General features: G+C 40.7%; 1 protein-coding gene across 11 annotated transcripts in view; it reads right to left on the bottom strand.

Annotated features, from left to right (window-relative positions):
* Window positions 1-1385: 1385 nt before the first annotated feature.
* Window positions 1386-25300, bottom strand: part of LOC121329786 (pecanex-like protein 1) — an 80087-nt gene continuing 56172 nt past the window's right edge. For 6 of the 11 annotated variants that reach the window (XM_041275579.1, XM_041275581.1, XM_041275582.1 and 3 more), the window contains 20 exons: window positions 25028-25137; window positions 24140-24245; window positions 23613-23705; window positions 22897-23047; window positions 21027-21168; window positions 19702-19879; window positions 18389-18497; window positions 17532-17661; window positions 17015-17073; window positions 15948-16163; window positions 15048-15301; window positions 13345-13575; window positions 11289-11389; window positions 10860-11013; window positions 9905-10135; window positions 8715-8989; window positions 7214-7395; window positions 5205-5575; window positions 3935-4075; window positions 1386-2371 (listed from right to left, as the gene is read on the bottom strand). In XM_041275579.1, the coding sequence (XP_041131513.1) occupies window positions 2231-2371; window positions 3935-4075; window positions 5205-5575; window positions 7214-7395; window positions 8715-8989; window positions 9905-10135; window positions 10860-11013; window positions 11289-11389; window positions 13345-13575; window positions 15048-15301; window positions 15948-16163; window positions 17015-17073; window positions 17532-17661; window positions 18389-18497; window positions 19702-19879; window positions 21027-21168; window positions 22897-23047; window positions 23613-23705; window positions 24140-24245; window positions 25028-25137 (3375 nt within the window). In that variant the 3' untranslated portion in view covers window positions 1386-2230. The remainder of the gene's footprint in view (window positions 2372-3934; window positions 4076-5204; window positions 5576-7213; window positions 7396-8714; window positions 8990-9904; window positions 10136-10859; window positions 11014-11288; window positions 11390-13344; window positions 13576-15047; window positions 15302-15947; window positions 16164-17014; window positions 17074-17531; window positions 17662-18388; window positions 18498-19701; window positions 19880-21026; window positions 21169-22896; window positions 23048-23612; window positions 23706-24139; window positions 24246-25027; window positions 25138-25300) is intronic. The other 5 variants (XM_041275580.1, XM_041275584.1, XM_041275585.1 and 2 more) reach the window with 2 other exon arrangements.

Here is a 25300-nt window from a genome sequence, read left to right as displayed (position 1 = left end):
TTGCACCAATGAAAGAAATTGCCCTAACGAGAACACAATTACCTTACCATTGGCCTCCACCTGTGAACCAGTAAAGTTGCTGTCACATTTTCTGGATAAAAACCCCACTGTTGAAGGATAATTGGTAAGGCTGTGAATCTGAAGGAAAATGAAGACCAAAGAGCATTCTACAGAAGTTAGAGATAAAGTAATACAAATGCATAGATTAGGGAAAGGGTACAAAATAATATCCAAGTGTTTGGATATCCCAGTGAGCACAGTTGGATCAATAATCAGAAAGTGGAAGCTGCATCACACCACCCAGGCACTGCCAAGAAAAGGCTGTCCTTCAAAACTCAGTGATCTAACAACAAGGAGACTTGTGAGAGAAGCCACAGAGAGGCCAACAATCATTTTGAAGGAGCTACAGAATTCAGTGGCTGGGAGTGGAGTAATGGTGCACCAGTCAACCATATCAAGAGCTCTGCATAACACTGGCCTGTATGCGAGGGTGGCAAGAAAGAAGCCGTTACTCAAAAAGTACCATCTGAAAGCACGTCTGGAGTTTGCCAGAAAGCATGAGAGTGACCCAGCTGCGATGTGGGAAAAGGTTTTGTGGTCAGATGAGACCAAGATAGAGCTTTTTGGCCAAAACTCAAAGCGCTATGTGTGGCGCAAACCTAACACTGCCCATGCCTCAAGACACACCATCCCTACAGTGAAGTATGGTGGTGGCAGCATCATGCTGTGGGGATGCTTCTCATCAGCAGCAGGGACTGGGCATCTTGTTACAATTGAAGGAAGAATGGATGGAGCAAAATACAGGAAAATACTGCAAGAGAATCTGCTTCAGTCCGCTAAAAAACTGAAGCTTGGGAGGAAATTCACCTTTCAGCAGGACAATGATCCCAAGCACAAGGCCAAAGCAACATTGGAATGGCTCAAGAACAAAAAGGTGAATGTCCTACAGTGGTCCAGTCAAAGTCCTGATCTCAATCCCATTGAGAATCTGTGGCACTATTTGAAAATTGCGGTCCACAAGCGTTGTCCAACCAACCTGAACAACCTGTAGCAAATCTGCCAAGAAGAATGGGCCAAAATCACTCCGACACTGTTTGCAAAGCTGGTACATACTTGCCCCAAAAGACTTAAAGCTGTTATTGCAGCGAAAGATGGCTCTAACAAATATTAATGTGTGGGGGTTGAATACTTATGCAAGCAAGATATTTCAGTTTTTTATTTTTCTTAAAAATATTTCCCAACATAAAACCAATGTCACCTTACAATAATTGATTTTGAGTTTAAGTGTTTTAAAATAAAATATTGAACAGAACAAAATTTCAATGTACCATTTGTAATTCAGTAATATGAGAGAATTGGTCAGGGGTCTGAACACTTTTGCAAGCCACTGTGTGTGTGTGTGTGTGTGTGTGTGTGTGTGTGTATATATATATATATATATATATATATATAAAACGAAACAGTTGATCAAGTTAAAGAAATCTAAAATACAGAGCAATAAATAACACAAAAGGAGAGTACTATAGATGGCAGAATGGTATGCTAATTGCATGTATTTCATTCCGAAGGCATCTGTAAAATAATGGCAAATTCGCTTTAACAATAAATAATCTTTGTCTGAGGATTACTCAGAACTGTAGTGCATTGCTGTAAAAACCACAAAAAATGCTCACACACACACACACACACACATATACATATATGACTGACAGACAGAGAGAGAGAGTGCAGGTTTCTTTAAACACTCTAAAATTAAATAGGAATGACAACAAGAGCGATAAAGTATATATCCATGACAAAAAGAAAAAAAAAATCTCCTGTTTAACTACACCTAGCCAATGCTATACGGTCTTGGCATAAACAAACAGTTTAAACATGCATCATATGAAACCATGAAAATCTTTTCTTCTCTTTTTTGGCAAGTCGTTTTCTTGTGTGTGTTTTTCTTGACTGGATTGTAATAAAGGTGTCTGACTGTCACACGGTTATGAGATGCATAGAAATATTCAACTTATAATGAATGTGTGTTAACAGGAGTGTAACCTCATGCAGCATATTGTGTTACATAGAGGGAGAACTCCATCTCCCCTTGCAGTGCTCTCCTACAATCTTGTGAAGGGGCTTGAGAGCATGCTGTCGTGTCCTCATCATCCCCCTGTAGGACGACTCCGTCCCGGGGGGCGCTGTGTGAGTGTTCTGGTCCTTTGTTCCCCCATTTCTCTGGGGCAGCTCACACTTCAGCCCCCAGCTCCATGACCCCGGTCTCAATGATGGGTACGAGCTTGTCCTCTATCTGCACCAGCAGGATGGTTTTATCAATGTGGGATCGGCTCCCTGGATCTCTACTGCAAGGCACCCAGCGGTGAATCACCTACAGAGAGACAATTCACAATTAGAAATAAGCAGAAAACAACTGAAGAGGGGTCTGAGTATAGTTGCTACTATTTAGTCGGCTTTTTAATAAACAAAACTATTTTCCTGTTATTAATATGCATTGCCCCTCTATTTTACAGTTCAAGTAATGTTGACATGAAATATGTATTTTACTGTATAAGGGTCCTTTCCTAATTGTCCATACAAACCGGCATACTTCAAGAGACAAATTGCAGAGCTCAATGAGACAGTCTTTGAACAGCCCTGCTCTAACTTACTTCATCCTGTAAAAGGAGCGCTAACTAATGATTTACAATCCAGTAACTCTTATTAGCCTTTTTATCATTATAATTGATCACCCTTTTTATTGGTTCTCACTTAAGAACATAATGTAACAAAATGATTGAACTATTGAAGGCCATTTGGCCTATCTAAGCTCGTCCGGTTCCTGATAAACTTTGTCAAGCTGTGCTGTCAAAGGATATCTGCCTCAACAACATGACTAGGTAGCTCATTCTATACTCTCACCACTCTCTGGTGAAGAAGTGTATCCTTCCCTCGGTCCTAAACCTCTCCACTCCAACTACCTGTTCTGTGGTCCTGGACCGTCAGCAGAAAAACAGGGTCCAACAATAAAATAGCTAGCGCTAATAACAGGTATAAAAACAGATTTTAAAACTATGGTAAGAACTTCTGTAAGGGGTTAAGTCAAGGGAGTTTAAAGAGTCTGGTGGGATCCTAATACCTGCTGGGAATAAATCTAGAGTGTAATGGCAGGATAAATGGACTTTACCCAATTCAAAATAAAAATGTAATCAGTAAAACAGAAAAACGACGCTGTGTTCGAAGGTTTGTTCGCTAGCTAGTTTTAAACCGTCAGGTTCGTCAGGTGGTATTCATGCTCTACTTTCTCTGTTAACAGAAACTGTTTGACAATGTGTGAATACTATAAAAATCACACATTAAATATCACTCACATGCAAAAATGGGATCTTTGATTTGATAATGCATATTACATAAACAAAAGTAGTTGTATTAAAATCTGCTACCAAAGCATACGTAGCAATTCTACATTGTGTTGCTGCCGTGTATGGAGCAGTGTATAGTATCCAAAGCATTGGGGGTACCTACAGCGGTTGTAGTGCTTCAGTAAAATATGTATGGGACAGGGTCACCCCCATCCTGTGTGTATGTTTGTTGTGTGGGTTATGTAACACCGGTGAGTTAAAAGGTATGTTGGTATAAGAGCACGGGTGTGCGTGCGTGCGTGTGTGCGTGCGTAATAGTGGGAGATACGGAGGAAGATAAAATCCTTCCTCCAAAATCACGTGGGAATGTGGCTGGAGCCGTGAATTGAGCAAGTGATTAAATAATTAAGGCTCCAGCCACAGCACCTGTGATCGGGTGATCACGGGTGATAGAAGGTTGATGTGTTCAGAGGCAGAATGTGAGTCGGGAGGTAAAGAGTAAACAGAGAAAATATGCGCTACTTGATTTTATTTCGTATGATCTGGTTGTGAGCTCTCCCTTAACCCCGGGTTGTAATTGTTTGCAGACTCACGTGTCCCTCCATGCCCTCCTGCGGGCTCCACTCCCTCCAGCAGCTCCTACCAGCTCTCAGCCTCATCACCTCGTCTGGCCACTGTAGCTCCTTGCGCTTCGACAGGTTAATGGTCTCTAGCACCTGGCTTGAGTCAATGACCTGCAGCAAAGCGCACATTGAGGGCTTACAGCCAACAAGACCAGCTCAACTTCATGAATACATTTCTGGGATTTACAAAGTAAAGGCACACAGTGATGCCTAACTCTGCATTTTAGGTGTAACAACATGCAGGAAGTCATTTAATAGAAGTGATATTACTATTGCCTTTAGCTTTTGTTCTTTAATACTAAAAAAAAAGGGACTCCTTAAATAGCGGAAAGGAGAGAAATGTCCATCTTTCACAGAATGGAAACATCTAATGCTATATGTACTGCAGCTGGAGGATCCACCAGACAGATTCAAGAAAATGTAATTGCTTCTTTAAAACGTTGGGGCTGTTTATAAATGAATATATGATGTATATTACTGTCTGCTTACTACAGTGACTTTAAAAACAATGTTGCAACATTTGTTATCATATTGTTTCTGTAATAATTATCACTGAAGGCAGGGGTATCGGTTGTGGGTTTAGATTTATACATGTATGAATCTTAAAGTTATATATTTGAGAATATATTAGTATTATACAATTGCGTGTATGTTATTTAACCCTTAGCAGTCCATTTATTCTGCGCTTGTTAGGTCCAATTTATTTTCACACACGCTGTTTATTTTACATGCACTGTTTAAAACTTTTTTTCACAGTAAAATAGGTTTAAAAGGCACTGCATATCAAAACGACCCTTAGTACTGAATCTCCCACCCCTTGTTTGCTGTGCTTTTTCACATACCTCTTCATAGTTGTGCATACTGATAAATCCTCTACTGATCGTTTTATCACCAAACTCCTCAATAATGCGATCCAAGTCATTATTTTATTACTATAACGTCTTAAAAAGCTTGGAAAATGTCTGTGATATTCTTTGAGCGGTGGATGCAGAAGCAGCTATCTTCTTTGTTTATGTCCGTGTTATCTCTGTGGTGCAGGGACTGTGTATTGCTCAGATCCGCACCCTTTTGTGATCAGATTGTGATCAGAACATTACATTCCATGGTTTTGACACTGAAAAGCCACACAGGCCCTCAGATTTCAGAACCCAGAGTATAAACCACTTTACTTGAATAGAGTATAAATCACTGTTAAAGCAACATCAAGATGACTTTAGTCATGTCTCTGGCTTCGGCTCACCTGCACCCTGTAGACGATGTCATCTCTGCGGTGTGTCTCAGGGCCACCCAGCCCCTCGCTCCCCAGTAGCCCTGCCAGCGCGTGCCTCTTGCAGGGGGGGATGCTGTGGCTGGACAGGCTGGCGGAGGGCCCAGCCGGGTCACTGCTGGCGGTTGCGACGGACAGGCGCAGCTGTAGGGAGGTGGGCAGGGTGCGCAGGGAGAGCTGGCTGGTGGAGGAGCGGCGGCAGGGCTCCAGTCCTGTGGCAGAGGTGCGCAGGGAGGAGTGACGGCTGCTGCTGTAGCGGTACGAGGACTGGCTGGCTACCGAGGCCCGGGCTGGGGAGTGACGCACCAGGCCTGACTGCACCGACTGGGAGCTGTGACTGGTGCCTGTGTGGGAGGAAAGGCGGAGAGGGAAGGGGGTCATACAGAGAACAAGAGTCACCCAAGCACTCGCAGTTCATTTTAACACTGTATTTATACTCAAAAAAGGTGTAGGTATAGAAAAAGTTATCTCCACTCAACACAGCAGAGCACTCTATTGGTATAGGAAAGAGAACTCCACTCAAAACTGTAGACCAGTAAACTATTCTATATACCAGGGGTCTCCAACCCTGGTCCTGGAGAGCCCCTATCCAGCAGGTTTTATAAGTGTCTTTACATCATCAGTGGCTAAAGATCTGGAACACCTGTAAATCTTGACTAATTAAGCCAATAATTGGTTGAATTAAGTAACAGAGATTGGTTGAAACAAAAACCAGTAGCCACAGTAGCTCTCCAGGACCAGGGCTGGAGACCCATCCTATATACCAATATGCCTTTATTTGTATTTCTTTTTTAGTATTAAAAAGACACTACTTAATTCTGTAAAGTTACTTTGTGCAGAAAGAGAGAACTTTTTTTTAAATCTATCTACACTACTGGTCAAAAGTTTTAGAACACCTCCATTTTTCCAGTTTTTATTGAAATCTACGCAGTTTAATGTCTCAATGTACTCTGAAATTAAAGCATAGAACAAATAAACAATTGGCGATAAAAAAGAAATCATGGAATCGTTTTGTTTAATAAAATTTAATCTAAATTTCTGACATCAAAGTAGCCACCTTTTGCAGATATAACAGCCGAACACACTCGTGGCATTCTTTCTACAATGGAAATCAAATATTGTTCAGAAAGTTCTTCCCAACACTGTTGCAGAAGTTCCCACAAATGTGTTGCACTTGTCTTCTCTTCACAGTTGAAACTGAGACTTGCTTACTTCGACCAGTGTTAAGCTTTGCTTGAAGCTGTTGTCCTGTGAGCCACCTATCACGCAAGCTGTTGACTCTCAGAAACTTGTCTTTTGATTCTGTTATGGCTTTGGGTCTGCCAGACCTCTTCCTGTCAGAGTTTCCTCCAGTTTCCAAGTGCCTTTTGATGGTGTAGGAAACTGTACTCACTGACACCTTGGCTTTCTTTGCAATTTCTCTAAAGGAAAGACCTACACTTTTAAGGGTTATAATGGTCTGTCTGTCTTCCTTTGTTAATTGCCTTTTTCTCGCCATTATGATAGCAATATACTACTTCCTGCAGTACAATACTGTCCAAATAATGCTTAAGAGGGTGTAGTAACACAGTCTGTTCCACCGCTGCTTTTATACAGACAGAGGGTTTGTAAGTAATCAACAAAAGTTGGGACACCTGTAGGAATTGTTAGCATCAACTTTCAAGGCTTAATTTACTTCCATTGCCTCAGAACAGCTGTAAGTTGTTACCCATTACTTGTTCCCTGAAAAAGGCCTTTTTGTATAACTCTGAAATGTACATTATTTTTCAGTTTTTGGTAACCTAAACTTTTTTTTTTAACCTCTGGCAGTTTACCGCTTACCTTTGTACCATTTCAGGTTATTCACTGGACTTGAACTGCTTAAATTTCAATAAAAACTGGACAAATGGGGGTGTTCTAAAACTTCTGACCGGTAGTGTATATTTCATAGGTATTTTGAAACACATTGCTGAGCTCCAGTCTGTGTTAAGAACAGTGCTCACCCATGGCGTGGGGCTGGTAGGAGACAGGGGGTGCCAGTCCAGCTGTCCCTCCCTGTGAGATGCCACTCTGCTGTAACTCCACCCCCACCCCATTGCTGTTACCACACAAGACCCCTCCTCCAGCGTCAGACTCCTCGATGTTCCCGCCGCTGTTGCACCCGGCTCCACAGCCTTTCCGCAACCTGCTCGGGAGAGCCAAGCAAGATTTGAGACATTATATTCTACTGTTCTCAGAGATTAAATGTTTCTAAAGCAGTGTAAAGCAGTTCTAGGCACCCCAACTAAATCTGCCAAAACAGACATTAAAAAAACAATTCTTTAAAGTTCTTTATAAATTTTTTTTTTTTTCTCAAATACAATTACTACTTATTCCCTTAACAATAGTATGGAGAAACAGTGAATTAAAGTTTCCATCAATAACAAACCTTAAGACAAGTCACATAACCTCAATATGACAGACATATTAGGTGAGAGGTCTATGCCAAGTTCACCAACACATTTACCATTAAGTGCTCATATTAGGGATCCAAGTGGTTTATGATCAGTTTGGTTATTTATCAACTCTTTCAGCCCTTTTTTGAAGTACAGTCTATAATTGTTAAAGATGCTGCTTTATTATAGACCATTAAAATAATACATATGACATCAGGGATAAGACCCTTACACTTGAATTTCATCAATATGCCAATTGAATGCAGTAACAAAGTAATCAGATTAACTGAACTAATTTCAATACACGCACACTAAATTAAAACGACCTTAATAAAAACAAACTGACCTGCTCACAGGAGCATCTAATTTAAAGCATCTTCCAGATATCTGCACTATGACTCCAAGCAGTAGGCAAGCACTCGCCTTTGAATCCAGGTGCTTCGTCCCTCAAATTACTATCAAGTTCTTTCCCTTTTTTTACTGTTTATTCCAGTTTCACAATGGTTTGGGACCTCAACTAACACTTATTTTCTTTCAAAAAATGCATTTGGCTGTTTTATTTAAATTATTAGGTCAAAATGAAGCCTAAATTAGAAACTCACTGAGGGCTGTCAAAATCAATCAGGTAAGTCTAGTCGTAACTTTTGACTTCTGCTGCTATATTAAAATTAAGGGATGGTAATATGAACTGCCTACATGCAGGAAAGTGGGGGGTGGGCTCCCAAATATGCCGCAAATGCATTTTCATTGTACATAAAATTTGGTTCGTTTTACCTTTTTAAAATAATGGGCTGATGGTTCTTGTACAATACCCAAAATCATATCCAACCCAGGAAACCACAGAATACAGCAGACTACAGAGAATGAAGCAAATATCTCAAAGGGTTTGATATTTGCAATCAAAAGGCGCAAGATATACTATATGGCACTCATATTAGGTCGTAGGTCAAAACAAAGGGTGCAGTTAGGTTTTGCCCAGGGAATTTCTAGAACACACTGAAAATATAAAAAGTCTGCATAGTAATATTTTTAAGGTATAAGCAGTGTTAGCACACTCCTCCCTCTGTACCTGTGCCAGGTGTTGACGATGAAGTTGCGGATGTTTCCGATGCTGATGGCCCCCCCCATGATGTCCCGCAGCTGGCTGTGGGAGTTGCAGTAGGACGTGGTGAGGGGGGACACGTAGATGGGGTACCCGATGGGCTGGTCGCAGGACGAGTTGATCATGTTGCGCAGAGCTTGCTTAGCGTTCTGGATGCTGCCACGCTCGGGGTTGCGGTTCCGCAGGAAAACCAGCTCCTGCTGCTGCCCGGCCCATAGCCCGCGCACGCACTCCTTATTGACCTGGAGAAAGAGAGCACACACACCCGTCCTTAACCCTTTAGCGGTCCATTTATCAGCGCTTGTCAGGTGCGTCAGGTCCAATTTATTTTCACACGCGCTGTTTAAATCCCCCTCCCCCAGAGAAAACAGGTTTACAACGCCCTGCATAGCAAAAGGACATCAGTACTGCATCTCCAGCCAAGCCCCACCCCTTGTTCCCTGTATTTTTCACATACCTCTTCATAGACGTGCATACTAATAAATCCTCTCCTGATCACTCATTTTATCACCAAACTCCTTGATAATGCGATCCAAGTCATTATTTTATTACTATAACATCTCAAAAAACTCTGCAAATGTCCGTGATATTATTTGAGCACTGGATGCGAAAGCAGCTATCTCCTATCTTTTGTTTGAGTCCATGTTACCTCTGTGGTGAAGGGGCTATGTGTATTGCTCAGATACGCCCCCATTTTTTTAGTTTCGGCTTCATTCGGCTCCTATCGGTCTCACTCGTTCATTTAAATGTTTTCTCTGCTTTTTCTGGAGAAAAAAACGACTAGAGCTGTGTCTTTTTGATGATGTCGAACATGGTTCGACATCGGACTGGAAAGGGAAAATTGTAATGTCAGACCTGGTCCGATAATACAATAAATACAAGAGAAAAAACATCTCTTCTTCCTACTTAGACATCTTTAAAGACTGGGTTACAGTAGAAAAATAAACTTTTTTTAAGAGAATTAAGAACTAAAATGATGATGAGAAACTAAAATGTTCCTTAAAAACTTTTTTTTAAGCTCCAGACAACAAGCTGCTTTTAAATTTGACCTTTACACTTATCCCCTGGTACAAACCATTGCAACATAATTGTAAGACTGCAGTACTGAGCAGCACTGGTTTTTCTCCTGCCTGCCTGCCTGTCTGCATGGTTCTCACCTTGATAACACGAAAGCTGAGGTAGCGGCGGTTCAGCATGATGATCTTGTACTCGTTGGTGCCCTCATCCATGACGTGGCGGAGTGCCAGCAGGGAGGGGGCATTAGAGAGCACCGCACTGCGCCAGGCTGGGTCCCCCTCGTGCGCGATCACCAGGGTCTGCTCGTGAGTCGAGATCGCTTCAAACAGCACAGCCGGCTCCTCGTACTCATCCGGGGAGGTGAAGTGATCCTGGGAGAGCAAGAGCCAGAGGGAGAGTTCAGGACCACACCATAGCAATAACACTTGCTGTATATATTGTCCTTCAAGCACAGGAATTCCAAGAAGCTTTATGAAAGTGATTCCTACAAAGCTAAATTTAAGATAAGGACATGGTTTTGACTTAGTGTATGTTATTTTATTTATTTTTAGGAGTGGCACATGGTTTTGACTGCGTATGATTTTTGGTGGGCTGGTGGCGAGTATGTTGTCGAGTTTTATATTCTCAATCTATATGTGGTGTTGGGGCTTCACAAATGACGGTATTATCGAGTAGCGCGTTATTTTTTATATTACCATCACAGTATGAAAATCACAATATCGATACAACTTTACAAGAAGGGGACATTTCAGGTGTCTCTTGTTATTTTTACATTCATGTATGTTTTTATTTTGTTTGATAACAATGTCTTTAAAAGGTGGATCTAAAAAACTAAATATTGTACAATTTAGAATTTACTGTTTTTCAGACAAGCATTTAAATATTTAGGGATATTTGTTGTGTAATAACTAGAGAAAATGATCAATTTTGAAAGTGATAAGGCTATTTTTTATACTTTAATAAATACTATGTTTAAATCATGACATATCTTGAAATACCTACTTTTAGAACATGAAATAAGCAATTTTTTACAGTGAGAAAATACAGCCCTAGCTACAGCTGTCAATGATGACGGCCCCAGCTCTGTGCAGCTACCTGGTGCAGTTTGAGAGACATACGTATCCCTGGAACCACCACTTTCTTGAGGAGCTCCATGTCTGCGAATATCCACTCGTCCCTGACCGAGGAGATGCGGAAATCTCCCTTGAAGAGAGCGTGCAGGCCGTACAGGAATGACTCAAGATTACTGCTGAGAAGCACACCAACAAAAAAAAGTTATTGTGCGCCTGTGATCACGTGTCGAGGATAGCTTCAAGATAAGACTTAAAGGCCTTACAATCAGATGTCTTACTTCTTAGCACCACATTATCACTGGGCCCCTTGCATTCAATATCATTTCACTTTTCTACATTAAAACATACACCTAAATCGCCTCCGGTGCTATAGTGCATTAATAATCCAGTGGTACCATGAAGTAGAGATTTAAACTTGCTTCGTCTGTTAGATAAAGGCAGGCAGTGTTACCTGGACATGTGGTGAGAGGCGGTCCCCAGAGCTCTTCTCCCCAGGACACACAGCCCGTAGCACAGAGTCACCACAGCAGAGTCCTTGTCCGAGTTCAGAGGCTGGGAAAGAGCACACAACACAAACAGTCTGATTGTGAATGGGGTTATACAGTGTATGTCAGCACCAAAAAAAGCACAGATTCAGCTATTTCAACAACACCAACAACAACATTTCTCAGCATTTTACAGCATGTCCAGATGTTGATCAAAGGTACCCTTGTCTTTAAGTTTTCAAAATGGAATCAAACTATACAAGGTAATTAAACACTTTGCACATAGTTTAGTTCATATTCTGAGGAAACAAGTATAGTAAAAAAAGAAAAATGTCTTTGGGAACTACATTAGCGTTACAAGACACCCCATGAAAACTGGGATTGTACATTAGGGTTACAAAACACCCCATGAAAACTAGGATTGTCGCAGTTTTAGCCTTAATTTGTTGTCCTGGTTGGAAACAGTAAAATTGTTAATCGTCCCAGTTTTGCTATTTTAATTAAGTACAAAAATCAGTGTGCTCTGCAAGTTAATAACAGAGTATTAGGTTGTGCGTCATTCAAAAATAAAATAAACATTTATATGGATTATTTGTTTAAATCATTCTGATGTGTATAGCATATATTTAAACAGTAATAGCGGATCTAATTTTTAAATGTGGCTTTTTGTATATTTAACATGTGCTGACTGAGACAATATAAACAAAACAATTATTTTTAACAATTTTTTAACTATTGTGTTATCATGTACTGTTATTTTAACGGCTTCAGACTTGCTGCGGCGTCAGTGAATTGAAAAAAGAAAAAAATGTCCCAGTTTTTCACACTGGAAATCTGGACAGTGGGAGAAACAGTCTGACGCTCCGACAGAAATTTGGTCAAACACCAAAACTCACAAAAAACTCACTTCATAAAATTACTCTGTTTTACCCTTTGCGGTCCATTTATTCAGCACCTGTCAACCGCATCAGGTCTAATTTATTTTCACACAAGCTGTTTATTTTACATGCGCTGTTTAAAAGTAATTTTATTCAGAGTAAAACAGGGTTAAAAGGCACTGCATATCAACATGACACTCAGTACTGCATCTCCAGCCCTGCCCCGCCCCTTATTCGCTGTATTTATAACTATGTCTTCATAGTTGTGCATACTAATAAATCATCTCCTGATCACTTGCTTTAATCACCAAACTCCTCAATAATGCTATTCAAGTCATTATTTTATTACTGTAACATCTCAAAAAGCTTGGAAAATGTTAGCGATTTTCTATGAGCGGTGAATGCGGAAGCACCTATCTTCTATGTTCATGTCTGTGCTGTCTGTGGTGAAGGGACTATGCATACTGCTCAGATCTGCCCTCATTTATTTTTCTGGCTTCTCTCGGCCATTGAAAGCTTTTCTCTGCTTTTTCTGAAAAAATATCCAACGCTAAACCGAAAATAAATTTTTTAATGTCGGATTTGGTCACAAAGGATTAATGCAGGAGAGACGTGCAGAATTGGGTAAACTGCATTATTCTCCTACTGTAAGCATTCAGTACATGTATTGATTAAATTAATGAAGTGCTCCTCCAGTAGTTTCTTCCACAGCAATAATGTGAGAATCTAAAACATGCTACATTAAAAACCGGAGCAATATATCAATAGCTGCCATCTTTCAATATGCCTTGCACTATATTATAAATATCCGGTTCACACAACATATAAAACAAACCGAGTGCACTTAAAACTGCATTGTGAACACAAACTGATTGGCCCTGAAAAAAAAAAAAAAAAAAAAAAAAAAAAATACAAGGACCAAAAAACAAACTTTAGTTTGCATCCAAACGAACTCGGTCCCTTTGTTCGCAGAGAAGTGTGAACAGCAAGCACACTGGTACATTGTTTCAAACTAAACGAACCAGACCGAGTCTGTTTGAAACTTAGTCAGTGTGAATGTAGCCTAAGAACGCTTATCCTGTCATTTTTATTGCAGGACCTGTAAATGAGCTTGCAGCCCAGCAGCCATTGCTCTGCGCGTTACCTTCACCCGGCGGGAGGCACAGTACTGGATCCAGCCCAGGTAGATCCCGCAGAAGCTTTCCCTGGAGATGCCGGCGAGCCTGTGGTCGTAGTCCTCGTCGATGTTGGGGTTGAAGGTGGGGTCCACGTCCACATAGCCCCGGTCCCGGCAGCAGCGCAGTCCCTCCTGCACGCTCTCGCTGGACAGCCACTCCTCCAGCTTTGTGGAGGCCGTAACGTAGTAGATGATCCCCTGGAGGTTGGAGAGCAGGGGAGGGGTGAACACAGAGGCAGAGGAAGAGCGGCTAGCAGACACAGCAACCTGATTCTCCCCTGATTGCGAAGCAGGGTAGGGCCTACTCAATACTTCGATGGGTCAGTTTGACACCATTTTATATATTAAAACCAAGACAGCAAAAGAGTTTATTTACATAATATAAATTTTTATTGTCATTACCAACAATTTAATTTCTCTAGATCAGTGGTTCCCAACCTTTTTCAAGGTTTGGATTTTTCCCGTGGACCACTTTTTTCACAACAGCATTTTCATACTAATTTGTATGCGTATTTGTATATGTACATGTAGAAAGTAAAATATTTAAATAACATACCTAAGTTAATGAGAACCCTGGGCTTGAACCTTCACTACCAGTTAATTAAGCAAATTTGAACACTGCTGATGGCAAAGTTTCTGTTTCTTTTGTTTAAAAAGTTTTTCACATTCTGAATGTGTGTAGATAAACGGCATCTCAATTTTGAAGATTTAAGAGCTTTATTTGACAAAACCTCCTGAAAAAAATAATGCACTGGAGCTTTGGTTCATCCTCAGATCCAGTACGTGTAAATATTCTGGATTGTATTTGTGACACGGAGGCTTCCTTTTCTTAGAAGGTAGCCGAGATTGTCATGAACCAAAACAGGAACTGACCAATGTCAAGAACAGACTGAACACATTACTTCCAGAAGTAGTTTTAAGAGAATTTCCTTTTGGCATATAGTCTTGGAAGATATTACACCTGGCTGAATAAACCCCTATAATAACATGGACTGAAATCGATCATTCCCACTACGGTACAGTTCACAAGTCAAGCAACAAATAGCTTCTTTTTGTTTCACATTAACTTCTGTTACTATTCAACTAACCTCTCAAGAGACATATAATATGGAAATAATAGGGATATTCCTTTATCCCTGGCAACACCTACACAAATTTTAAAAATGACAAGTACTAAAACTGTGATTTTTTAATTTTAATTTTAATTTATTCATTCCAACCGAGTTATGCAGAGCAAAAAGGCTGGAGACAGACTAGTTTTTTTTTTTTTTTTTTTCCAGAACAGTGAAACAGTCGTAGAATGAAAGCACAGATTAGAAAGGAACCACTGCTCTCTATATAAACGACAGACAGATACATAAACCACAATTCTGGGGTCCTATAACTTGTGCTAAAGAATGTCAATTGAAATTCAATAAGTGGTAGATGTAAGTAAATATGTTAGCTGTGCATATGTATGGACCCCCTTTATCCTGCTATAACAAAGCACAGCTGTGTTTCCACTGCAATGAACCCCGTTCTAAACCCCATTCATTTACCCCGTGCTGTTCCAATGACTGCCCTCCCCACCCTCTGCAAGCAAGCTCATTCAGGTGTCAGTGTAGAGAATGGTTAGTAAAGTATTCTCAGGGCAGGCTGATGCTCAGTGTGACAGTGGCGCTGGGAGTTACCTTGACGTAGTATGTGGTGAGGATACGGCGCAGGTCAAACACCTGCAGCATGGAGGCGGCGCTGTTGTCGGTGATGCTGTACCCCTCCAGCACGTACTTGGTGACTAGGACCTCCCAGGCCAGCCAGCGCTGCCCGAAGGCTGCATTGAAGGACAGCACGTGAGGGAGGTGACCTGGCTCACAGCAGCAGAACCCCTCGTCCTCCTCCACCCCCTCTGTGATCGCCTCCACCTCGCGCTGCTGGCAGTACGTACCTGATGACAGAGGGGAAATGGTCACTCACTACTCACTCTGTGTCTCTCACGGCTACACAGAACCCAGCCTCTGCTCTCTCTGTAAGGAATCCCAACAATGACAACCACTGGTCTGTCCTTATTCTCAGGTGGTAAGGCTGGTTCAAGATGTTTAATGCTAAATTTTCAGTCAAGGAATTGTTGTCTACACTCAAATTAATATACTTGCAGTAAAAGTCCCCATTTTTTAGAGCTCTCATTCAAAATGTGGACCATTACGTACTATCACTTAGACTGGTGAAGTCCATTTAACCTGCCACTACGATTCTCTTTCCAACAGGTGTTAAGGCCTCACCTGCTACACAAGGAGTGAATCTACAGTGTAGTGGCAGGATAAATGGACAATTCAAAGCGAAAGTCTGGAAAACTAGAACACCTTTTATGACAAGAGCAAATAACGTAACTGTAGATAGAAGCAGTTAATTTTTGGAGCACAAAACTGATTGCAATAAAAATAGTTTTTATGCCATCAGCACTGCTTCAACGCAGAGTTCATGAAGTTGCGTGCATTAAAACAGATCCACCTATATTCGCCCCATCACCAGGCTAGCCAGTCTACAAATTCATACAAATAAATTCAGAACTGAGAGAAGCAGAGCACCCTCACCCCTGAACTCCAGGCCCCTCAGCTGGAAGGTGACCAGTCCATTTCCGATCTCGATGAGGTGCACCAGTGCATTGAGGTAGTCTGATGCCAGGATGAAGCAGTCTCCCGTGCTGTAGTTACCCCAGCGCCCCAGCAGCAGGTCCCCACACAGGCTGTGCTGCAGGGAGCGGGTCAGGTGCTCATAGAAGATCGAGTTCAGGTTATTGTCATCAGAACCTGCATGGAAGAACAAAGCAATACATATGTAATGCAGGCATGAACAATGCTTTTGAGTGTTATGAAGGAATCAAATGACTGATAGGATTCACAGTTGTTGTTTTTTTTTTTTTAAAAAAGGATTAACTTAACTTTCCTATTCCCCAATCAATTACAAATTAATAGCACATCTTATAACCAATTGTCTTTAACAAAAAAACTATACCCTAGATAATTCCTTACCTCTTCCTCTTTCTTCCACCCCCTCCTGGGCCTGCAGAGAATCATCAATTGTAGTTTGGAATCTATAGTTTGGGATCAGGGAAAATTCCTAAAATGTTCCTAATCTAATTGATCAGCTGAGTAGCCAATGCTGCCCTCCATTTGCGCTTGGTTTCGCATCCCTCTAGCTTCCTCCACCATATCCTTGTAGCCATCCCTTCCTTTACTAATCCTAACAGGGCTCCGATTGCCTCGTCCACATGGCCAGACAGTCAAGGCAAACTGTCTGTATAACAACATGCACAAAATGTTACCAATAAAAAAAAAAAATCTATTCAATTCAGTTAAAGTTGTGGGCCAGTTTTATGATCTTCCAAATATATCAAATATATGGTATCTACAATTGATTCACACAGACAGGGCCAGTTTCTTTTTTCTGTGAAAACCACAACAATAGTCTAATCACTACACTGACAGCGGCACTAGATTTGTTTGTCTACTAGTTTTCCCATGAAGTGAACTTGCTTAGAATTGGTTCTTGAAATTGTAATGATTTCCTTTAATTATTTTTTGGCACCCTAAAACATCACGTTTTGTTTGTGTGATTTTAGTAAATGGATCGCTTTCTTAATGAAACTCCTTGATCCTACCTGGGTTCCTGTCAAGCTGAGATGCCAGTCTGGTGTTAGAGTTATCGACCCGCTTTGTGCTACGAGAAAGAAAAGGGAAAAAATAAGTTAATTTAACATATAAGACAGCCACTGAGGTCTTACTGCTTTCCAACCAGCAGTAGAATAAAATAAACAATGTTGATTTATTCTAGACTCTGATTACATTGTGCCCAACTTTAAAATCTGTGCAAACCCCCCCCCCCCCCCCCCCCCCCCCCCCCCCCCCCCCCCCCAGATTTAGTCTATTTTTCCTCTAACACAGGAAGTAAAACCTTGTTGTTTTGTGGTAAAGTTAGAACAGAAAGATCAACAGTAAAACTGAAGGTTCTTGTGAAAATTTTATGTGCATATCGAAAAAATGGTAAAATAAATGAGTATTCCACCGTACACTTACTATTTTATAAAAACTATGTTTTGACAATGGTTAATGTTTAACACTTGGCTAACATTGAAACTAACACTCTAACCCCAGTAAGGAGTGACCAGAAACACCTACTTGTAGTCCCTCTCCCAGAACTTGACAGGCCGCACGTAGGAGGTGATGAATATAGCGCTGCCCAGGAAAGGGTTGAGGGGAGTGGAGAAGATAGCAGAGACCACAGCCTGAACAAACAGCATCGCTGAGTCTGTACAGCGCTGGTCAAGGACAAGAACTTACCAGTCTAGCACTTCTACAATAACTCATCATTCATTAGTCCAATAAAAATATTCAATTGAGCAAGACCAAGCCTTGGAAAACCCCAAACAAGCTACAACAAAACAATAAGAGACCAAGAAGGCTGTTATGCTCAGATATCAGGTTATCAAACCCTGGAAATGGTTACTGGAAATACTTTGAGAAACTAGTGCAAAACATTACTGGTATGTGTTGAATGCAAGAGAGGTTTTCCCCACAAGGTGGGAAAGAAAAAAACAGTAGCTAACGAGCTGCACCAATGAAGCAAATTAAAATGCAACACATGTAACTGCCAAACTAAATAACTGCATTTTCTACCCGAGTTTTCAATCTGCAAATCTAGAAGCTATACTGAGCATCAAAAGAAATGTATCACTTATATTTGAGTAGCTACAGAAACATATCTCTTATATTTGAGCATCAAAGGAAAACTTATCACTTATATTTGGATAAAATGCACTAGATGCGATTGAAAAATGACAAACACCGTTTTAGATCAGGTGCAATGACTTTCTATTGTGCCGATTAACCCTCTTACCCTCCTGATACAGTAAACTACAACAGTAATGTCCTCTATCAGGGTTCTATTGCTTCAGTGAACAGCATCTCTATGATGCAACTTCCAGTGATGCAGCTTTTCCTATTGGCAAGAGGCTGGTTTGTGGTGGGAAGGATACGAGGCACAGCGAAGGGCTGGGCGAAGGCGTGGAAGGCGGATCCCCAGGTGATCTGCCAGGGTGCAATGTAGGTGTACACAAAGCGCAGCTTGTAGAACAGCTCCCATAGCTGAAAAGAGAAAAGGCCAGCCCTCACAAACCAAACCAACTCATTCCACATTCCCATGCTCTGTTATTGTGTTTGCAATCATTCCGAGTAGTTATGTTACTTCAATGTTGAGTTACTGCTGTAAACCAGCCTTTACCTTCCTGTCTTCCTCATTGTATTCAAATCATCTGACAGTGTAACCTTTCAACTCTGTCGATAAAAATGTAGAGTAGGTGGGGCTATGAGAGTTGAAGGGTAACTGTCACATGAGCTGAATGGAACAAGAAAGGTTCAGTCTAGGTACTGGGACGAACATGGGTAAAGTTTAGCCATTTAGTAAGTTAGCCAGTACCATGTTACAATACAGAAATCTCACAGGAATATAGCAAACCTGGTACCAAGCTGTTCAGTACATTAGAATGTCTGCGATATCAGATTTATTTGCAGTTTTGTTACAAGTTACAAATATACAGAGTCACTAATGGCAAATACAGTCGACACCACCTAACTGGGATATTGATAATTTGGAATTTCTCCTTAAATGGGATGAAACTGGCAGACGGTTCTTCCCAATGCTATATATGTCATTTAATTGGGATACAGTATTTTCAAATGATGAACAGAGAATGCTTTTCAGAGCAAGACAGGTTCGCATAGCACAGTGCAGTGAGTACGTGATTACGTCTCCTGTGGTTTCTCGGGAAGCTGCTGCAAAGAAAGTTGTCGTGTCAACATCTCAGGTGTCTCGCCTTATGGTAAGATCTAATTTCATTCTTTTTCTTCATGTAGATTCATTTAGCTTTTTTAGGAATAAAAAAAAAAAACAATTGACTCTTAAATTATATATTTTACATTTAATCAAGTGTGAATAAGGTAGTCTCAAATGCCTCTTGTTTAAATGGGACTGTTGCTTTTTCTGGATATTTTTACTTCTCCCGAGTCGTCCCGATAAAGCGGCACCGACTGTAGTATGAGCAGTTTCAGGGTGTGTCTGGTTTTTAAGCCAGGTCGTGGCATCAGTTTAATAGACAGTCTCAGTGTTTAAGTAGTGTATAGCTACAGAGACTGCTCTTTTTTTAAAACCACCAGGATACAAATGAATAAAATAAAATAAAACGCCAGGACCAAAGCTGAAAACCACTACACCAGGGAATTAGTGCGAGAAGCGATCAACGTCACCCCACACTACCAGTGGGTTGTGGAAGACGTCTGGAAGGGCATTTACCTTGCTGAAGACAATCGACATGAGGAAGAGGTCCAGCAGCAGAGTCTGAGAGAGGGGCTGGTAGTCGAAGGTGAAGAAGAGCACCGTGAACAGGACCGTCACGTACTGGTAGGTGGGACTGCTGAACGAGGAGCGCAGGAGCTTTAAACCAGCGATGGTGATCATCAAAGCACCCATCCTAAGGAAAACACAGGCAGGGGGCTTCAATACACAGCTACACGTACACACGCTGCCAGATACTAAACCTGCCGGACAGGTAAAACACAGGCAGGGGAACGTCAATGCACAGCTACACGTACACGCACTGCCAGATAATAAACCTGCCGGACACCTAAAACACAGGCAGGGGAACGTCAATACACATCTACAAGCATTGCAAACTATCTAACCTTTCTGATGGCTAATGCACAGGCGGGGGGAACATCTACACGCAGTAACAGGCATTAAAAACTACTGGTAACCTTTCTGACAGCTAGAACACTGTAGCTAAAGCAAGAACAGCTTGAAAGGAGTGCTAACCAATTTTTATTTTTTAGGATTAGCAATAGCAATATGATAATTTGCAGATCTTTGCTTGTATTTTATACTTAAATATACAGATACTTAAAAAACAACACTCTAGGAGTAAAAGTTGCTGCTACTTCCTGGGAAGAAATTACTTCCTGTGGTGTAGCTCAGTTTTACTACAGTGGCCTAGCTGAAATCAGGCCATGTGACATACTCCACAGTATGGAGTAATGAAAGACCCAATCGATCTTCCACCCAAAGATGTAATAGCGCTAATACAGTAGTATTGGTAATAATAAAAATGAAAATGTACTGGAACGGGTGGATAAATAGGCTGATTGATCACTCGCCCAGGTTTTATATTTGGCCATACTATTCATGACGTGACAGTGAGTACTTCTATAACAATCAGATCTGTAAAGCAGGCAACACCTGTGCACTAATGTTTCATGACAGCATGAAAATGATATAAGCCTACCGGTTACTGTCATTTATACACCGGGTATACAGCCTGAAAATGAAGACAAACTGTCCTCAAAACACCAAATAAAAGCTTTATTCAGACAGAAGATGCACCATAAATCTTGGTTTACTGAAAACACATTTACTTAGGGGGAGCTAGGCTTGATTGCCAACCAGAATTATTTCATACCAGTACGTAAGTTTGTATCTTGAATGTCAGGAGGAACACTCCAGTGGGTTTATACGTTCATAAAAGGTGGGAGCAGTTTTATTAAAACAAATTAACCTAAGTTGTATTGATACCAGTAGTAACCCAAGACAAAGATGCAAGCCCCCTGATGGTGATTTGGACTCACTCCTTGTCGAGTTTCTTAGAGCTAGCGATGACTGGGGCGCTGCCACTCAGCTCATTGAGGACAATGAGGGGGTACAGCACATTCTTCTCCATGAACAGCATCCACACGTGGATCTTCTCAAACCACTTCACCTGCGCAGCATCTGCAGAGAACAAAGAGATGGGTGTGACTGCTATCAAAGTGGGGCTGAGCAAGACTCTCTAAACTGGCTGGAAATCCATGTAACACACTTGTGTGAACTCTTTTTAGTGTTAAATATTAAGGGCTTTACTTTGTTGGTTTTTATTTCTTGTTGTGTTCGGGCAGAGGGGGGTTGTTATCGGTTTTTATTAATATTTGGCAAAACAGTTATTCTCGGTTATTAAAAATAAACACCACTCAAACACATCAATTTTCAGTTTCTAGAATACACTGAATGGATGTTTCACTAATACATATACAAACGTTAACTTACTGTGTTGCAGGGAGGATGTCCACATTAGGATTCCGGCAAGGTATAAATCTGGATGCATTTTGAATCCGAGAATTGTGAGAAGTAACATGTTACACCCATTACTGTCTGCGTTTCTATCACACCACAGTTTATGCTTTTATTTTCTGCTCACCCAATCGTATGACTATAGCGTAAGGTAGTAATTAATCTCAGCATACAAGAAGTTATTTAAATGTTTTCCTAAGATTAAACATGCATCATTGTACTCTGATTAAGATTTGATATTTATGTAGCTATAATAATAATAATATAATAATAATCATTGTACACAAGAAGATGTGTATTAGTAGAAGCAGAACTGTATAGCAGTTTTATATTTACAATAACTTTCGGTTCACCACTGAATAAAACTAACGCCATAAAAAATAACTGTCTGTGCCATGTTGCTGGTTTGTTTGGGTTCGTGGTCATTAAGTCTGTTGCTAAGCAAATGATGCACTGACATAAATTATGCTTATAACGTAGTACACAAAACTAATGATTGATCAGCAATGTCTTTGCACACCGCCCGCCTTATGAAAGCTGTTTTCTTTACATAGAAAGAGAGTAGTAAATAATTGACATGATTTAAAATATATTGCCAAAACCCACGTTTATCAATTTAAAAAAAATAAAAGCTGAAACTTCTAAATAGGCTTTCAGGGGTGTTTTTTGGTTATTGTTGGTTAAAACTGAAAACTTCAAACCCTATACATATTCTATTTAGTATTGGTATACCTGAGCAAATGGCCATTCCTTCTTGAAGGCAAGGTGAATTATCCACTGCAAAGAAATGCCTACTGCAGAGGTTATTAATTGCATTATTAACCAAAAAATGATCTTTTTTTAAAATGTTATTTTATGGCCCCTTTCTGTTGAGCAAGTGTTTTAAGATTCTAAAAGTCCAGAGTCCCATGCGGATCTACTGGAAATCCTGATTGTGGGATTCTCTCAATTTCTTTGGAATTCCAGACAGATTTGTATGGACAATATTAAAGTTTACAGTATTTCAAGGTACTGTATACAGTAGGTTACAAAGTGAAGAAGAAAAGGTTTCTGGCCATCAATGGCATTTGACTGTAGCAGACTGGATTTTCAGCAACTGCTAAAGTAGTACATGACTGTAATAGCCACCTGGGGAATAACCATCACTTGGAGAAAAGGTATTAATTACAGAGAGTGCAGAAACAGGCAGATTGCAACATGATTTTCTTCGCATTGTCACAACTTCCACTGTGGCTCCTGGATGTGCATTTACCATGAATCAGGGGTTTGATTTTTCGACTTGCTTCTATTGATAACCGGTGATGTTTGTTGGCATAATAAAAGAAAAGTGTTCAAGGGTTATTCCCTATTCACTACATTGTCTGTGACTAACGTAATAAATGCCTGGCTTACCTCGGACCTCAAACTGGTAGTACTCCTTGGTTTTGAGCAGTGGGTGGGAAAAACAGTACCAAGGCAGCTGCTTGCGGAGCTGAGGCAGCAGGTAATGCGTTCCCAAACCAACAACACCCACCAACGCATACAACACGTAGCTCAAGTAAGGCTAGAAGGGGGAGGACAGGGAGAAAAGAACACAAATGATAAGTGTCTTTTTAATTCTTTCTATTTCCAATCAGCCTGGTGGCAAATGATTGCTGCTCTTGGTACTCAATAGACAGCCCCACAACTATTAAAAAAAAAGATAGATATACAGACAGAGAGAGAGACAGACAGCATAATTGCAACAGCTTATTGTAAACGCATACAAATAATATTATCTCTTTGTAGAAGTTAATATTCCTAAAAGTAGGTACGGCCCTCTTCGTTAGGCAAATCCCAAAGCTGTTTCATCACGAAATCCAACTGCTATTTTTGTCTAAACAGTGTTTATTCATCATTCAGTCTGTTCCACATCCACATCAGCGTTGTACGGACATAGTCTTACACACATTAATATTGTAATCGTACTGTATGTTCTGAACTGTGCTGGAGTGCTTACCAACATTCCCAATATGTTGAGTTTTAAAACTAAGCAAATTTAAACGTTTAGGAAATGAAACATAATCTAGTATTTTACAACCCCCAAACTAAAACAGTCTGACACAGCTTAAATACTTGAATACAATTACCTGCAATGCAATGAACACTGTGCTGACATGGATTGCGAAGTATAAAACAGCAATCACAATGCAGATGATGAAATCAGACTGAAGGCGTTCACTCTAGAAAGAGGAGAGTATGGTTAACAGAACAGTCACTGGGTGGGAAGCTGCAAAACACACAGGAGTGGGTTATTCGTGGTGTGATGCGAAGTGTGATCAGCTGACAGCTGATTTACCAGCAGCCTGATTGTTCAAACTTCTGGAACCTGTTCATTTCAATGTATCTAAACAGGGGAAGTTCTGAAACCCAGGACTGGGTGCAGGGCTAGTACAGGTTTCAAGTTCGGTTGCTTTGGGATTGCTGGGTGGAGGAAGTCATCACTTCCTTAGCAGCAAGGGGAAAGGGAAACATGGAGGATAATTACAGACACAGACAAAAAGCAACTACAATGGCCAAAGCATACAAGTTCCTGACAGTTTCATTAGCGTGAGCTAAGAATGAACTAAGACTAAACTGTTAGCACTTGCAGTCATGGCACTCCTCACACACTTACCACAGAGTTCCTCAGTTTCTCCGGTAATGGATCCTTCACTTCAGAGAGTGGATCCTCTGGATTTTTATCCTTCAGGTTGGGAAATACCTTCAATTGCACCAATGAGCTGTGAGGAAGGGAGGCAGTGTGTAAGAACTGAATCAAATCAACTAAAACCCAACTTGAGCTAAAATCTGGACTATGCCTACTGATATACATAATATACATAAATAAATGCAGCTGTTATAGAATATCCCCTGGAGATACTGTGTGGTTATCAGGACCCATTCCATGTGGCTGCACTGCTTTTCTTTTCACTTCTTTTACTTTATGGATAGGCCCAAAACGACATACCAAATAACCACAAGGTGGCAGCACTGAATAAGGCACTAGCAAAAGGTTTGTCTACTTGAATTAGTATGTTATACTCTTGTAAAATGTATTTTATTAAATGTGTAATGGAGACACATTAAATTAATTCAAACAGTTCTAACATTTAAGCCTGGCCAATTTCTTTAATATTTCAGAACTTCTCTACATAAAAACTGTGACGTACATACAGACAGCTCCACTATATCTCAATCTCTAGGAATGTGCATCCCAAGTGGGCGATAACAATGCCTATATTCCATATTACTACATTTTACAAATAATTTTCTAAAACAGCTTTTCAGTTTGTCATTTAATTGATCAATTTAAGTTTAGTATTTAGAACTTTACTAGTTATGGATGACACTGCATTTAAACTCTGGACAGGCTAACAATACTACAGTGTGTCTTTTGCTTTGCAAGTCATTTAAATGAACACATTTCTGTTGTTTTGTTCAATAGGTGAGCCAAAGCAAAGTCATTTTGAGAACCCCTGCCCTAGACAGTAACCTGCTATGAGCCCTACAGAGTGGTGCTTACATGAGAACAGAGGGGTCGCTGCTCTGCCTGCTTAGGTGATAGGACACAGCCACTAGGAGACCACAGAACACAGAGAAGAGGACCGGAATGTGCTGGGCATCCCACGATTCCTGAAACAACATGAAAAAGCATTCACAAGCACATCATATACAACAGCCACAGTGAATACTAACACAACCCAGTCTGCAAACACATCCTATCCAACAGTCACAGCGAACACTAACACATCACACTCTCCAAACACAACATATCCAACAGTCACAGTGAATACTA

The sequence above is a fragment of the Polyodon spathula genome, chromosome 17, assembly GCF_017654505.1.
Source record: "Polyodon spathula isolate WHYD16114869_AA chromosome 17, ASM1765450v1, whole genome shotgun sequence".
NCBI lineage: Eukaryota > Metazoa > Chordata > Actinopteri > Acipenseriformes > Polyodontidae > Polyodon > Polyodon spathula.
The sequence above is the reverse complement of the archived record's forward strand: the minus strand, read 5'-3'. Positions and strand labels throughout refer to the sequence as shown.